The 14,170-nt window shown below is 41.8% G+C and overlaps 1 protein-coding gene across 2 annotated transcripts in view; it reads left to right on the forward strand.

Annotated features, from left to right (window-relative positions):
- Positions 1-14,170, forward strand: part of LOC134534261 (uncharacterized) — a 63,634-nt gene that overhangs the window by 20,751 nt on the left and 28,713 nt on the right. For both annotated transcript variants that reach the window (XM_063372553.1, XM_063372554.1), the window contains exons 2-4: positions 6,924-7,065; positions 9,125-9,249; positions 10,558-11,560. In XM_063372553.1, the coding sequence (XP_063228623.1) occupies positions 6,924-7,065; positions 9,125-9,249; positions 10,558-11,560 (1,270 nt within the window). The remainder of the gene's footprint in view (positions 1-6,923; positions 7,066-9,124; positions 9,250-10,557; positions 11,561-14,170) is intronic.

Genomic DNA, 14,170 nt, shown 5'->3' on the forward strand with positions numbered 1-14,170 from the left:
GCCTGTGATTCGATAAAGCTTTGGTCGGGTGTTTCTCATTGGCCCAGAGTCATCCAGGTGAGTTGTGAGCCAATAGCAGAGTCAGCTCTGAGGTATAACTATTTGTATTTTAGCCTGTCGCGAAATGAATTCGCGAAGTTTTGCGGTCTCTACTAATAACTCAAGTTCTTTTTATTACGATGCTGTTTACATTATTATAATAAGTATTTGGGGTAGTAAAAAAACTAACTTTAATTTGAATGTAAATAATTAATAGAAATAATGTTATGTGTCTCGCTGGTCGTGGCGCGCGGGTAGCCGGAACTGCGAGTGACGCAGGCTGGGAGAGTCCACACGTGGTCTCCATCCTGCACACGTCACCTCGGCGTCTCTCTCGTCCCCCCCCCCTCCCTCCTCACACTACACCGTGAACACATTCCCCTCGGAGCAGTTCCCTGACGTTCAATGCAGTAAGTTACCTTACACCAACCCGACAACAACTTTAAAGTAGCTTGGCTGCTTCTGGGCTGTAGCCGTGTCCTCGGCGGATAATTATTCACCGACGTTTCGGTCGACATTGCAGTCGCCCATCATCAGGGAGCAGTTACCTACTGGTGATGGCGACTGCAATGTCGACCGAAACGTCGGTGGATTATTCGCCAAGGACGCGGCTACAACCCAGAAGCCGAGATACTTCAGACAATGGCCGTGAAAGCCTGCGAACATTATTAACAATTTTAAAGAAAAATAGGTTAAAATTCGCTCGGATAAAAATTATACACGTAGACATAAATGTACTTGTTTCGGGTTTCAATACTCTACCCTGTAAACACAAGCTTAGTTTTTATTACAACAGTAACTACTCTTGACATGAAGAAAAAAAAATTTGTGGCATTGATTTAACGGAGATACGAGTCGGGATATCCATAACACCTTCGAGCAGTTCGTACGGCTGAAAACGAGCTTTTTGTTTCTTGCTGAGCCACATTAATACTAGCTGGATCTGGTTCGCGTGTGATGGGCGAGAGGCGAGGGGTCGTTAAGGGCGACTCTCGAGGAGAGACTATATCGATTAATTTTTTTTACAAGAGTTTAGTCTAGAGCTAATGTCCTACGCCTCTGTTTCAGTCGTCTTGAAAGTGGCTGGAATATTTATGACTAGTAAGTAGGAGACAGCCGGGTAGATAGCTCCGAACGGCACAGATGACCGACAAGCGTGGCAGACTAAACAGTAGTTCCTTGAACTCAGAACACGGTTTGCTACTTTGAACAAACCAAAATAAAAAGATTTAAAAAAAAAATTTTTTTATTTCTTTACCGATGTCCAATGGCAATTTAACTTCGTCACAGGCTTAATTTACTGTGCGTAAATAACTATTAAATCGTAAAATTATTAGTTTGAATTAATATGACTTACTAATATATGATCTTATGATGTGCCACTTAAATTTGAGATGTCAAAAATGCTTGTAGGCCCGGAAAAAACTTTGAATATTCATTTTAAAAAAATTCTACACCAAGAAGCTCAAGAGTAAACAAGTAATGAACATATTTATACAATTCCTTATCTGTCATTGCTTACGACCACTTATAAATGTAATCGAAATGATTAAAATTTAAAACAGATGTGGCTGAGAGTCATGATAACAATAATTATCTCGCGATTGAACTATGAACTAAAAATAATGAGTCACTAAACCCACAAAAAATCATTAATTTGCGCGTTGTAATTTCACCCCACAAAATTTTATTTCGTTCTCAAAAACCTTTAAAGAAAAAATGTTAATGTTCAAATAAAATAAATCTAACGTTAAAACAACTATAATACTTAAAGTCAGGATACAAATGCAGGTGACAGAATTGCAGAATATATTCAGGTATAAAATCTATATCATAAAACCTCTTCTTTAGTAACAACCAATGGGTTGTTATGACAAACATTTTTTAATAACCAAAATTTTGGTAAAATTGGGTCAAAAACATTTTGTTTAAGTAGTGCCAAAGAAAAATAAGCATTTGATAGCATGTTTTTTTTTGCATTATAGAAATTACGTGTAGAACTAATCCTTCTTCACATTTGTGAAAATCTTCATTATGTTTTTAACGAGTTATTTTTAGAAGTTACAAGCGCGATGCCGGAAATGTCAGGTCTATGCAGTGTGTCTACTAAAGAATGCGCACAGAAGAATGTTCCAGTTATAAATTTTGATTTTGATAGTATCAACTCCTAACGTTGTAGTGTGTTGGTTCAAGGTCACAATTAAATGGCCGAGACGACAGAACTTTTTTTCGCTGGCCTCTACGTTCCCCTGACATAACGCTGACATGGGACTTTATAAAAGATAGCTTCTACGTTCCGCCGCTAGCCGCTACCTAATGGTTTCCCAGATTGAGACACAGAATTAAAGAGGCCATTGCTTACATTTATCCGGACGTGTGAACCAAAGTTTGGGAACAATTTGACTTTAGGTTTGATGTGTGCCGTATAAAAAGGCGCACATATTGAACATTTGTAAAAAAAAAACTATGTTAGTTTACCTTCAATTTGATGTATAAGTTGTTGTAAACATTCTAAATTGTTATAATTTATAATTGGAAGTGGGACATTAATTTATGGACACTTCGTATTGAAACAGGTCCCAACTGGACCGCTTGGTGCATTTAAACCGCAGTAAAACACGCGAATAGCTGTGGGACTGGCTCTGGTGCCGTGGAGACATGGCAGGCCGCCAGGATGTGGTCTTGTGGACTCCCGCTCGCGAATGCAGCGCGTCTTCTAGCGTCGCTGGCTGCGCGCGCAACTTCCTTCGCTGACAGCTTCACGTCAGCGAGAGAGATCATAAACTACGTGGCTTAGACCACACAGCAAACTATTCGGCAACAACGTCTGTAAAATATTATTATTTATAAATTTTATTCTTAACTGACCTCACCATAGTTAATTTGAAAATTGAACGTACTTACTATTTTATCTACTAAACGATCAACTTATTTGTGTTTTAGAAACATGTAGAAAGTATAGAATTAGTTTATCAATGGATTAAAAATAAACATGTAAAAATGTATTGGGTCGTTAAGCATACTTTGCGTACACCACTGGTGATAACAGCGCATTAGATATCTCTATCAGTATTCATATCGGGCGCGTCTAGTTGGTGTGTTTAGCTGGCTGCTCGCCCTCTTTCCTCCTTCCCAACGCAATATTATAATATTTTTTTTGGAAAACCTACAATTATAAATCATCAATTATTAAATAAATAACTAAAATAATAAAATTAAAATAAGCATTCAGCATGTTTATTGATTTCAATTATCAATTAAAATATATCTTGATTATTTTTAGTAAATTTACAAAACCACTTTCCTTTTTATGTATGTCTATGCTTTATTTTTAATTCCTTTAAATTAGTTATGGTTGAATCTTTTGTAATAGTTAATATTTAAACATTAAGTTAAAATTTTAATTTGTCCTCTTAGTATTTAGTCAACATATGCTTATATCATGCTTAATTTTTAATATTATACTATTTGATGTAAATTGCAGAAAAGTGGTTAAGTGTAAGAAAAGGCGTAACGCCTTAACTTCGCCACCAATAAAGACGATAAATAAATAAATAAATTTAAAAAATATATTTTTTTATCCACACGTGCTTATATTAATATTGAATACTGGGTATTTACTTGATAATTCTAATTTGATTGTATTTATAATTAACTCCGGTCCTTTTGTTATTTTATTTAAATTAATTATTTGCGTGTAAAATTAAATTTAGTTTGTTTACTACGCCAAGTAAGTATAACTTTTTTTTCCCTCGCGCATGCGTGATAACTAGAGACCTGAATAATTCGCAGGTTCATTTCGCGATAAGATAGAATCCAAATACATTTGCCTTTCTTGCTGCTTCAGTGATTGGACCACAGTTTATCTGAAGGACTCTGGACCAATGAAAAACGTTCGACAGAAGAAGTACCGAATCACAAGCTTCCCAGTTAACACGTGTCACGAGTCAGTAGCCCATCAGCAGGTGTAATCCGCACACAAGTACATAGAGGATCATGGAGTCTATCCTAGAGGTCATTGAAAACGCGAATTTTTCCGGTCCCTAGTGATAACTAGAGACCGGAAAAATCCGCGATTTCAAATCCCTAAAGGATATAGACTCAATGATCCTCTACGCACTCGTGCAAATTACATCTGCTGATTGGTCACCGACTCGTAACACCTGTTGACTGGAATGATCGTGTTTCGCTAATTCTTCTGTTAAAGATTTTTCATTGGCCCAGAGTCCTTCAGATAAACTGTGGCCCAATCACTGAAGCAAAATAATGTCAAAAGTATATTTGGACTCTATCCTATCGCTAAATGAATCCGCGAATTTCACAGGTCCCTAGTGATAACACTGCGCATGCCGTGGTTTATGAAATGCCGGCACGTGAAGTAACGGGAATGAGGGGGCGGGGGGCTAGGACGGGGTCATCAGCCCCCGCGACTAGCACGGCCCCTCCCCCGAGCAACGACCCGGAGGAGAAAGTGCGAGCATGACTCGCCGCGCTATTCTCGTCGGCGCGCTCTTAGCGCCCGGGGCATCGGTGAGGGGCGCACTTGTGCGTCTTTTCCGTCACTAGGCGCCGCTAGGCCGCCGCAACAGACGGGAAGCCTTCATCTCACAGACGAGAGAGCCACACCCGGAGTTCCCCCAAGTTCATGCTCGCTTTTGACGTGACAACGTCTAATAAATCGAGGAACGCCGGCTGCACGCACGAAAAAAGTGTCCCGTCACGCGCATTGTCCCGTTACGCTCATTGTTCGCTTGCGCCGCATCTATCTCTCTTCCACTCGATTGGAACAACCATCGATTTGAAATTTTTTCGAGGCACATTAAACTTGAAACACTCCTATTCGTTTCCAACTTTTTCCTATCATCGTCCTATCCTTAACAGAATAACACAGATTGGAAGAAGTTAAATAGCAAACATGTATGAAAGTTATAGTTAAAATAATCTCTTCGTTAAAGTAATAAACATATTTGAAATAATGAATGCAAATAAAAGTAATTTTATCAATTAAATTCTAGATTTTATTTCACTCCTTCTTTGTATCCATACAAAATAGTGATAATTCAATAAAAATGATTCAATTTTATTCATAAAAATATGCAATCGTGTCATCAATGTTTTGTTATGACGTTGTCACGTTAAACTTTCGTCCGTAAACCGACTTTACAGACAACCAATTCTTTTTTCCAGTTCTATCTCATTGTATAAACCGGTGTGGCAATAAATTTTGCGGTCGATTAGGATAGGTTAGCTACATTATAAATACTTTAAAACATTGTGGATGGATGGTTTTATTAGGTAAGTATTAAAAAATACTGTAAAATCATTTTATGGATGCTTAGCAAATAATCTTTTTTAATATGTAGCTATCGAGGGCTAGGAAACCGTTTACATGATTTCACAGTATCTTTAATGTAGCCATCCTAACCAAATCAACCGTCCACGATGTTTTAAAGTATTTATAATGTAGCTAACCTAACCTTTTACAATGAACAAAAAAAAAAAAAACCGAAGATGCACGATCGGGCGTTTGTCTCTCTCGTCTGTGAAATGAAGCCTTCGCCGGTCGGCAGCAGCGGACTGTACCGCAGGCAGGGCTTCGTCACTCGCGCGCGCCGGGCCGCGGCAAACAAACAGCCGGCGGGTTTATGGCCGCGTCTCGCGAGAGAAGGGTCCGAGAGAGTGAGAGAGAGGGAGAGAGAGAGAGAGGGAGAGGGCATGTCGGGTAGAGCACTTCACCGCCGCGGGGGCGGACGTCGTACCGGAGCGAAGGTGCGTGTGTCGACGCTACTCCACGCCCCGGGTCGCTTCTCAGATCGAGTCCGTAGCGCCCACGCCCAGATGGCTGTTAGCTGCTGCAAAGGAAATATCTCCTTTATTTTACTGAATAAAATAATTCTTTATGCATGGGTTCATACGAATATTGAATGCTGAGTAATTTATTTAATTTCTTTAAAAAAAAATTTGATTGAATTTTTACTTTACTAACCGTGTATACGATATCACTCCAGTCATTTTATTGTTTTATTTCTATTAATTATTTGAATTAAAAATTAGAAGTTAGTTTTTTTTATTACGCCATGTAATTAACATCTATAGCGCGTACATAAAAACGCGCACCCATGTTTTTTTTTAATTGGAGTCTGCTTTTTTTTTAATATTCAGACGAACCCGTATCTACTAAAAAATTTTAAAAAAAAAACCTTCTCTCAAGAAGATGACGATTTATTTTGAAAATAAAATTGAAATCAGTAATTAAAGTAAATGAACAGCAGTCCAAAAGAAAATATTACTGTCACCTTTATTTTAACTTTTTATAAAATATGCTAACCAGGCACCAAAAGCCATTGAAAAAGATTTGTTTTAAAAATTTCATTTCCTTTAAGAAGCAATTTGTGGTCTTAAACTTTTGGAATGGTCTGTCTGAAGTCAACAATGACCGACTTACGAAGATAATATTTTCTCTGTGAAATTCTTGAAGTCTAGCCCATCGTAAAATTAATCCGTGAAATGGTCCTGGCCTCTAAGCAACAAGTAGAGACCGGAAAAGTTCGCGGGTTCAATGACCTGCAGGATGAACAACATAGTTCTACGTACACTCGGTCAAATGTCACCCACTCATTGGCTGCTGTATTGTGAGACGTCCCAGAGTAGCATCCTGTGATTCGATAAAGCTTTGGTCGGGCGTTTCTCATTGGCCCAGAGTCATCCAGGTGAGTTGTGAGCCAATGGCAGAGGCAGCACTGAGGTATAACTATTTGTGTATTGGCCTATCGCGAAATGAATACGCGAATTTTTTCGGTCTCTACCAATAAGCCATTCCTGGGCGCCTGTGCCTCTACGTATGCATGTGCGACGTGAAGAAGCTGGAGGCGTGTTGTCCGCAGGTGCAGGAGTCCCAGGGCTCAGGCACTCGGCGGTGAGACTGCTCAGCGCTCAGCAGTACCAGCAGGAGCACCACCTGCCCGTCATCGGGCGCAGCGCTCAGCCGGGCCTCAGCTGGCGAGGCACTGTCCGCCCTCCCTTCAGGTGGGGACGAGCTTCATCCTCGTTGCATGGAGATTAGAGGAAGACCTTACGAAATGGAATTCAGTTACGAGTGGGGAAAAACTGGTTTCGTAAGGATAGCACAATTAATTTTTTTTACAGTTTTATTTCCTATTAATATTTGTATTACTAAGTAAATGTCTGTTCACAAATCACTATGTATCTGTCTCAGGGGCGCAACAACAGGGATAAGGGGCAAGGGTATTCCCCCCCCCCCCCCTTCTGAAACCTTGTAGTGGGGGCAAACGGGCGCAAAGAAAGTGCTGTGTAATCAATTTTTAGATAATAAAACTGCGTAAATAGAACCATTTTCCAACTTGAAATACAAATCCCCCCCCCCCCCCCCGCTTTAAAAAGGGGGGATCGATGATTATTTATAAAAAGGTATATTCCCCCCCCCTTTTTGGAAATTCAGTTGTTGAGCCCCTGATCTGTCCAGTCCTCACTGGAGCTAGGCTCGACACTGGTTCCCTCACCTCGCACCTGTCCACTCACACAGCCTCGCGCCACTCAGTCGCACTCGCACGGACCCGTCGCGCCACTCTCAGAGGGGGTCTCTCGTCCTCGTTGGACTCGCACTTCACTGCACTGCAGGTGGAGGCCGGCGTCGCCGCTTTTATACCCTCGGCAGTCTCTCCGGAACCGACTGGAGTGGCTGTGACGCGTCGCCTGATTCTCTCCGCGTGGTTGCGGCAGCCAATGAACAGTTGAAGCTGGACTCTCAATGATTCCGTCTCATCCGTCCGCCCGTCAGTCACGTGGCACACAGCCAATCAGATGGCCCGAAATTTTTCCGTGCGTCCGCGTCCGTCGAAATATTTCCAAGATTTAACTTTCGATGTACAAACGAATAATATTATAACCTCAAAAAATGTCTGAAAGGAATTGTGTTATTTTAAAACGATTTTTAGTGTGTTTATTTGTTAATCTGTCTCATATTATGTTTTTTTAACTTGCCTTTGATATTTTAGTAAAATAATTGTCTTGTGACACAAACGTAATTAATAATGCACGGCTGATCACCGTGGCGATGCGACCTTCAGAGTAGTTTGTGTGGCTAGTTACCTCGTAAATTTGGGACGATGTCCCACATACGATCGTATGAGACCTTAAATTTTCGAAAGTCCAATTAACCCTTTATGTTAGACTTGAAATAAATGTGAATAATTTCATCGGCCTTAGATTGATTGCTCATTTACTTATATATTTATGTATTTTTTTTATTGGATTGATGAGAAATTTGGCAGCTCACCTTTCTGTAGGTTTTTTTGTTTACAGTAATTCACATCAACAACAATTTAAAAATACATCCGACCTTCTTTGTAAAGCGGCATTACAACACGTCCGTCAGTAGAAATATATTACTATACGACCTGCGATGATGAACTCCTAATGATTATTGACCCCGAAGCAAAGGTCGCTAATATTTTTCCTTAGAGTTACGCCGTTTCAGTGTCTAGTCTCGAGTTAGAAATGAAAATTTTTGCAGTCTGAAGAGTAGATGAACGTTAATTCCAGGTTAAAACTGCAGGGATGTTTGTAAGAAACAGCATAAATTTAAGTAAAAGCGAGTCTTCGAAATGCTTGTCAAATCTCCTCCTCCACAACAAGTAGGATACTAATAATTAGAGACCTGTAAATTCGCGGATTAATTTCGCAATAGGATAGAGTCCAAATACTTTTGACATTATTTTGCTTCTGTGATTGGGCCACAGTTTATCTGAAGGACTCTGGGCCAATAAAAAATCTTAACCAGAAGAATTAGCGAATCACGATCATTCCAGTCAACAGGTGTTACGAGTCGGTAACCAATCAGCAGATGTAATTTGCACCAGTGCATAGAGGATAATGGAGTCTATCCTTTAGGGATTTGAAATCGCGAATTATACAGGTCTCTACTAATAATGCATTGCGTGTTATTAAGCCACCCTCGCGTCTGTAGTTTTCAAGGCTCACTTCAAAGGCAGCTGATTTGTGCTGAAGGTGGTATGAACTTGACCAGTGAATTTCATCAGTTATGGGCCTAACTGATTGGTTTCAGCTGGGACTACCCGCCAGCAGAAACCAGAAATCCTGAGGAAATCAGTCTCTCTTCAATACCCGTGAAAGAATCCTCCTACTTCGCGAACCGCCAAGGAAATGACCAGCCAGAAAACCTAGTCCTGTGTAAGTATTTCGCGAGTGAACTGTCAGAAGTACGACAAATCGCCACCAGACTTGGTTGGAGCGTGATTTTTCGCGAGGGACTTCTTTTTGTAGTTAATTAAGTGTATCCTACCCCATAAACGTTTCGGACATTTTGCTATTTTTTTTAAATAAAAAAATAATTCTTAACAGTAGTTACTTCTGAAGCGCTGCAGTAAATTAGTTTAAATAGTTTTAAATATTGGTTATTATTTCTTAACTAAATAAATTATGGTATTAAAATTCTCATAAAATAATTGGTGAATTTTTATATCAATATGCGTTTTATAAAACAATGTAAGAACAAATCATATTAAGTAGTTAAATAACAGAAAGTAGTTAAATAACAGACATATGAAAAGATTAATTTATGTATCATATGGAACCAACATGGAAAGCTGGAAATGTGAAATTTGTTGTGCGTTTTTCATAAAGACTGATTTTGTGTACATTTTTATTTATATAAGTTATAATTTCCTATTGGCTAAACGTAAGAATTAATAAACTATCGTATACACCTAATTTGTGTCTATATTTTAGTTTTTTTAGTAAACTTCTACTACTCACGTTTACATCGTTTTATTAGCTTAAGAGTGAAAAATTAAGATCGTATGGGTGCGTAAGCCAGTGTAGCTTACGTGCGAATTTACACGTCCTTTGTGGATTTTTATATAATTTTATTCAGAGAAAAACCATAGTTATTATTCTATTAAATTGGGTTCATAAATTTATATTAAATAAATAAATTTGAATGTAATGTAAAATTACTGAACTGTAAAACTGAGTAAAGTAAATAACAATTATACGTAACAATAAATATGAGGCAAGCAAAAACAATTTTATACTTTTTTTTTTAACCTATATAGATTTTGAACATCATCAAATACGACATAATGCATATCTTCAATTTATGTCGATGTTCTGGAGTTCATTACAATTTTTATCATTGCAAAAATCTCATTTTGTTATATTTCATGACTAACAATTAACCCTTCCTCTTTTCCAAATAGAAACTTGTCAGTTTTTAATAGTAGGGTTAATCATAAACTTTTTAATTCGGAAGAAAAAAAACTCAAGACTTACATTTAATTTCTTCCATGTTTACAATACACATTTCACATTCTTAGAAATACTTTGATCCAGTTGCTTTAGTCATCACACATTTGTATGAGTGTAAATTAAAAAATGTTGCAAGAGTGTAGTTAGAGTCCATGGCCAATAACTATTCATTGAAAGTGATCATTTGTCAATCCAACGTCAGTAATATCAGTAGGATATTTATTATTTCAGTTCGCCACAAAGATTTAAACATCAACAACCCTCAACCACTCCAGTATAAATCTAACACCAGTGAAGCTCGAGGAAGTGAGGTTATCCGAAGAAAATCCAAAAAGAAGAAAGTTAAGAAGCCCAAGATCAAGAACTGGCGAAATGGAATCAAACTTGCCAGCAACTGTACTGAAACAGCAAAAGACCAAGCACACACTAAGCTATGCGAAGCTCAAAGGCGGCAGATCAATAAACAGAGGTCCCAGAGACGAAAAAAGAAAAGACACATGAAAGAAAGGAGAAAAGAAAGACAAAGGAAAAAGCAGAAAGAGAAGGAAAAATCTGAAAAGTTACCAGACATGAAATTACCTAGTGAGAATATTAGTGAGAAATCCTTTAGTTCAGAGCCTTCTGACAACAGATTTGTTTTGAATAGCACGTCTAACGGCTCGGGGGGAATCGCCGAGAAAACCCCTGGAAATGAACCATCGAAAAATAATTCGATGTTGGAAAGAAGCATCGAAAAGTCATCCACGGTCTCTGGAGCGACAATGGGCAACGAATTACTCGATCCCTCTGCACCGAGAGACGCAGTGATGAACTTTAACGTCAGCACCTCGGACAGGCAGCACCACGAAACGACCAGCGACCAGAAGAACACTACCTTCGAGGACGCGGGCAGTGACCCGAAAAGGACACTCGGCATCGTCCCCCGCTGGAGCAGTGCTTCGACAACAGACAGCCCTGAGATTGGTCCCAGAGCGGACGCTGGTAGGCCCGAAGCCGGAGGTCTCAGCTCGACCGAACCAACCACAGACGGGAGGGGTCTCGCCTCCGGGGTTCCGACGACTTCCTCGCCGCTTGCCGCGGGCGGGAGCAACACGTCGGGCGATGCCTTCTCCCGGCACAACAGGGTCGACGTCAGCGGACCGCTCCTGGGGTCCGAGAAGGGAGACTTGTCCTGCATCACCGGCCGGTTCCTGCCGGCGCCCGCCGTCAACCACGCCGACGTCAAGTACATCAGGTGAGTCTCGACTGATCAGCAGACTGTATATTGTGTTATCCTGGTGGCCTAGTGCGACTGCCAGCTGTTGCACTTCACTCCCTCCTGATGACTTGTGTAACTGGTGGATCTTTTAGTTTCAAAAGGCTGAACAGAAAGAAAAATAAGGCGTGATTTTGTCGAGATATAAATACCTCTAAGTCTATTTAACTCTTAATAACTTTCACACGAAAATTATAAAATTTGATAAATTGATTAACAAATATATTAAAATTATATAAAATATATTAAATTACATCATTTAAAGAATGGGCCGGCCCTAATTAGAAAATTACCATTAAGTTTCATTGGAAATAATTAACACAGAATCAAAAACAATAAACAGGTTAAGTTTTAACAATCCCAGTGTGAGCGCTTAGAGCGATTAAAGTCCCGAAAGAAAAATATCTGGTGTTACGGTCTTTTCAACTTCGTGATTTAATGTTTATACAGAATACATAAAAAAAAAAAAAAATCTGGAGGACTCGGAGGTTTGACGTTCGCTGGCCGAAGTTGAGCTGTTAACATGGTGTCAGGGCGACATAGTCGTCCTGTTTGTTGGAGGAAGGACTCGAGGATGGTGTAGTTAGGTCCGCATCCGGCCCTTGGACCCTGTCTGCGAACAAGCCCGAATCAAACATGTTCAGAACTGGTTCACAGTTAGCAAAATAGGCAGAAAATTCCCACTAAAAACGATGATGGTCGAGGGATAAAGTTTGTCAAAAACTCACCTTACAGAGAGATGGCTTCTAGCATCAGCCAGGGTGCGAAGCTCGCGAACACGTGGTTGTCGCGGACATGTCCATAGTTTAAAATGATTAGAAAATATTATTAAGTATTATTAACGAAGCATGACTATTTCTACGAGGTACGCAGACTGACTAATTACTAATTACTAAAAATTTGTAGGGACCACATCCCTTGCCTCGCTGATTACATATTTGAACAACGACAGGAGTGAAGTTTTGATGTACGGTTCGTTGACAATACGGTGTGGTCCGTCTGCTCTCGTGGCGCGCAGTACTTTCGAGGCGGCAGCGACTCGTAATTAAAAAGACGAAGTCAATCAAAAGAAATGGGGGAGACTTCGGCTTCCGGACCGAAAGGTTACGAAGATCTCCGAGGGGGTGGTCGAGAAATACTGACTTCGACATCTCGAAATTGGTGGTACTGGCCGATGTCAGCGCGACCTACGGAGGTGTGTCCGTAACAAGAAAAGATCGACTCGCACGAGGCGACTGCTAAATCATTGGGCTTATGGAGGGGACTAGTGCAGCACTCTGGTGGGTTGGAAATGAACTACGGGGCACTGTTTGTTGCATGAAGCGCCAGGGGGCAGGCGTTTAGAGGGCGTTCAAACACCCAGGGGAAGTAACTCGCAGATCTGCCAAGAGTACGAATGCCACTTGAGAGTGGCAGAGTGGTCAGTGCAGGGTGTTGTGGTGAGAGTTGCAGAGTGGTCAGTGCAGGGTGGTGTGGTGAGAGTGGCAGAGTGGTCAGTGCAGGGTGGTGTGGTGAGAGTGGCAGAGCGGTCAGTGCAGGGTGGTGTGGTGAGAGTGGCAGAGTGGTCAGTGCAGGGTGGTGTGGTGAGAGTGGCAGAGCGGTCAGTGCAGGGTGGTGTGGTGAGAGTGGCAGAGTGGTCAGTGCAGGGTGGTGTGGTGAGAGTGGCAGAGCGGTCAGTGCAGGGTGGTGTGGTGAGAGTGGCAGAGTGGTCAGTGCAGGGTGATGTGGTGAGAGTGGCAGAGTGGTCAGTGCAGGGTGGTGTGGTGAGAGAGTGGCAGAGCGGTCAGTGCAGGGTGGTGTGGTGAGAGTGGCAGAGTGGTCAGTGCAGGGTGGTGTGGTGAGAGAGTGGCAGAGTGGTCAGTGCAGGGTGGTGTGGTGAGAGTGGCAGAGTGGTCAGTGCAGGGTGGTGTGGTGAGAGTGGCAGAGTGGTCAGTGCAGGGTGGTGTGGTGAGAGTGGCAGAGTGGTCAGTGCAGGGTGGTGTGGTGAGAGTGGCAGAGTGGTCAGTGCAGGGTGGTGTGGTGAGAGTGGCAGAGTGGTCAGTGCAGGGTGGTGTGGTGAGAGTGGCAGAGCGGTCAGTGCAGGGTGGTGTGGTGAGAGTTGCAGAGTGGTCAGTGCAGGGTGGTGTGGTGAGAGTGGCAGAGTGGTCAGTGCAGGGTGGTGTGGTGAGAGTGGCAGAGCGGTCAGTGCAGGGTGGTGTGGTGAGAGTGGCAGAGCGGTCAGTGCAGGGTGGTGTGGTGAGAGTGCCAGAGTGGTCAGTGCAGGGTGGTGTGGTGAAAGTGGCAGAGTGGTCAGTGCAGGGTGGTGTGGTGAGAGAGTGGCAGAGTGGTCAGTGCAGGGTGGTGTGGTGAGAGAGTGGCAGAGTGGTCAGTGCAGGGTGGTGTGGTGAGAGTGGCAGAGCGGTCAGTGCAGGGTGGTGTGGTGAGAGTGGCAGAGTGGTCAGTGCAGGGTGATGTGGTGAGAGTGGCAGAGTGGTCAGTGCAGGGTGGTGTGGTGAGAGTGGCAGAGTGGTCAGTGCAAGGTGGTGTGGTGAGAGTGGCAGAGTGGTCAGTGCAGGGTGGTGTGGTGAGAGTGGCAGAGTGGTCAGTGCA

Source organism: Bacillus rossius, chromosome 7 (assembly GCF_032445375.1).
Source record: "Bacillus rossius redtenbacheri isolate Brsri chromosome 7, Brsri_v3, whole genome shotgun sequence".
In the NCBI taxonomy this organism is placed as follows: Eukaryota; Metazoa; Arthropoda; class Insecta; order Phasmatodea; family Bacillidae; genus Bacillus; species Bacillus rossius.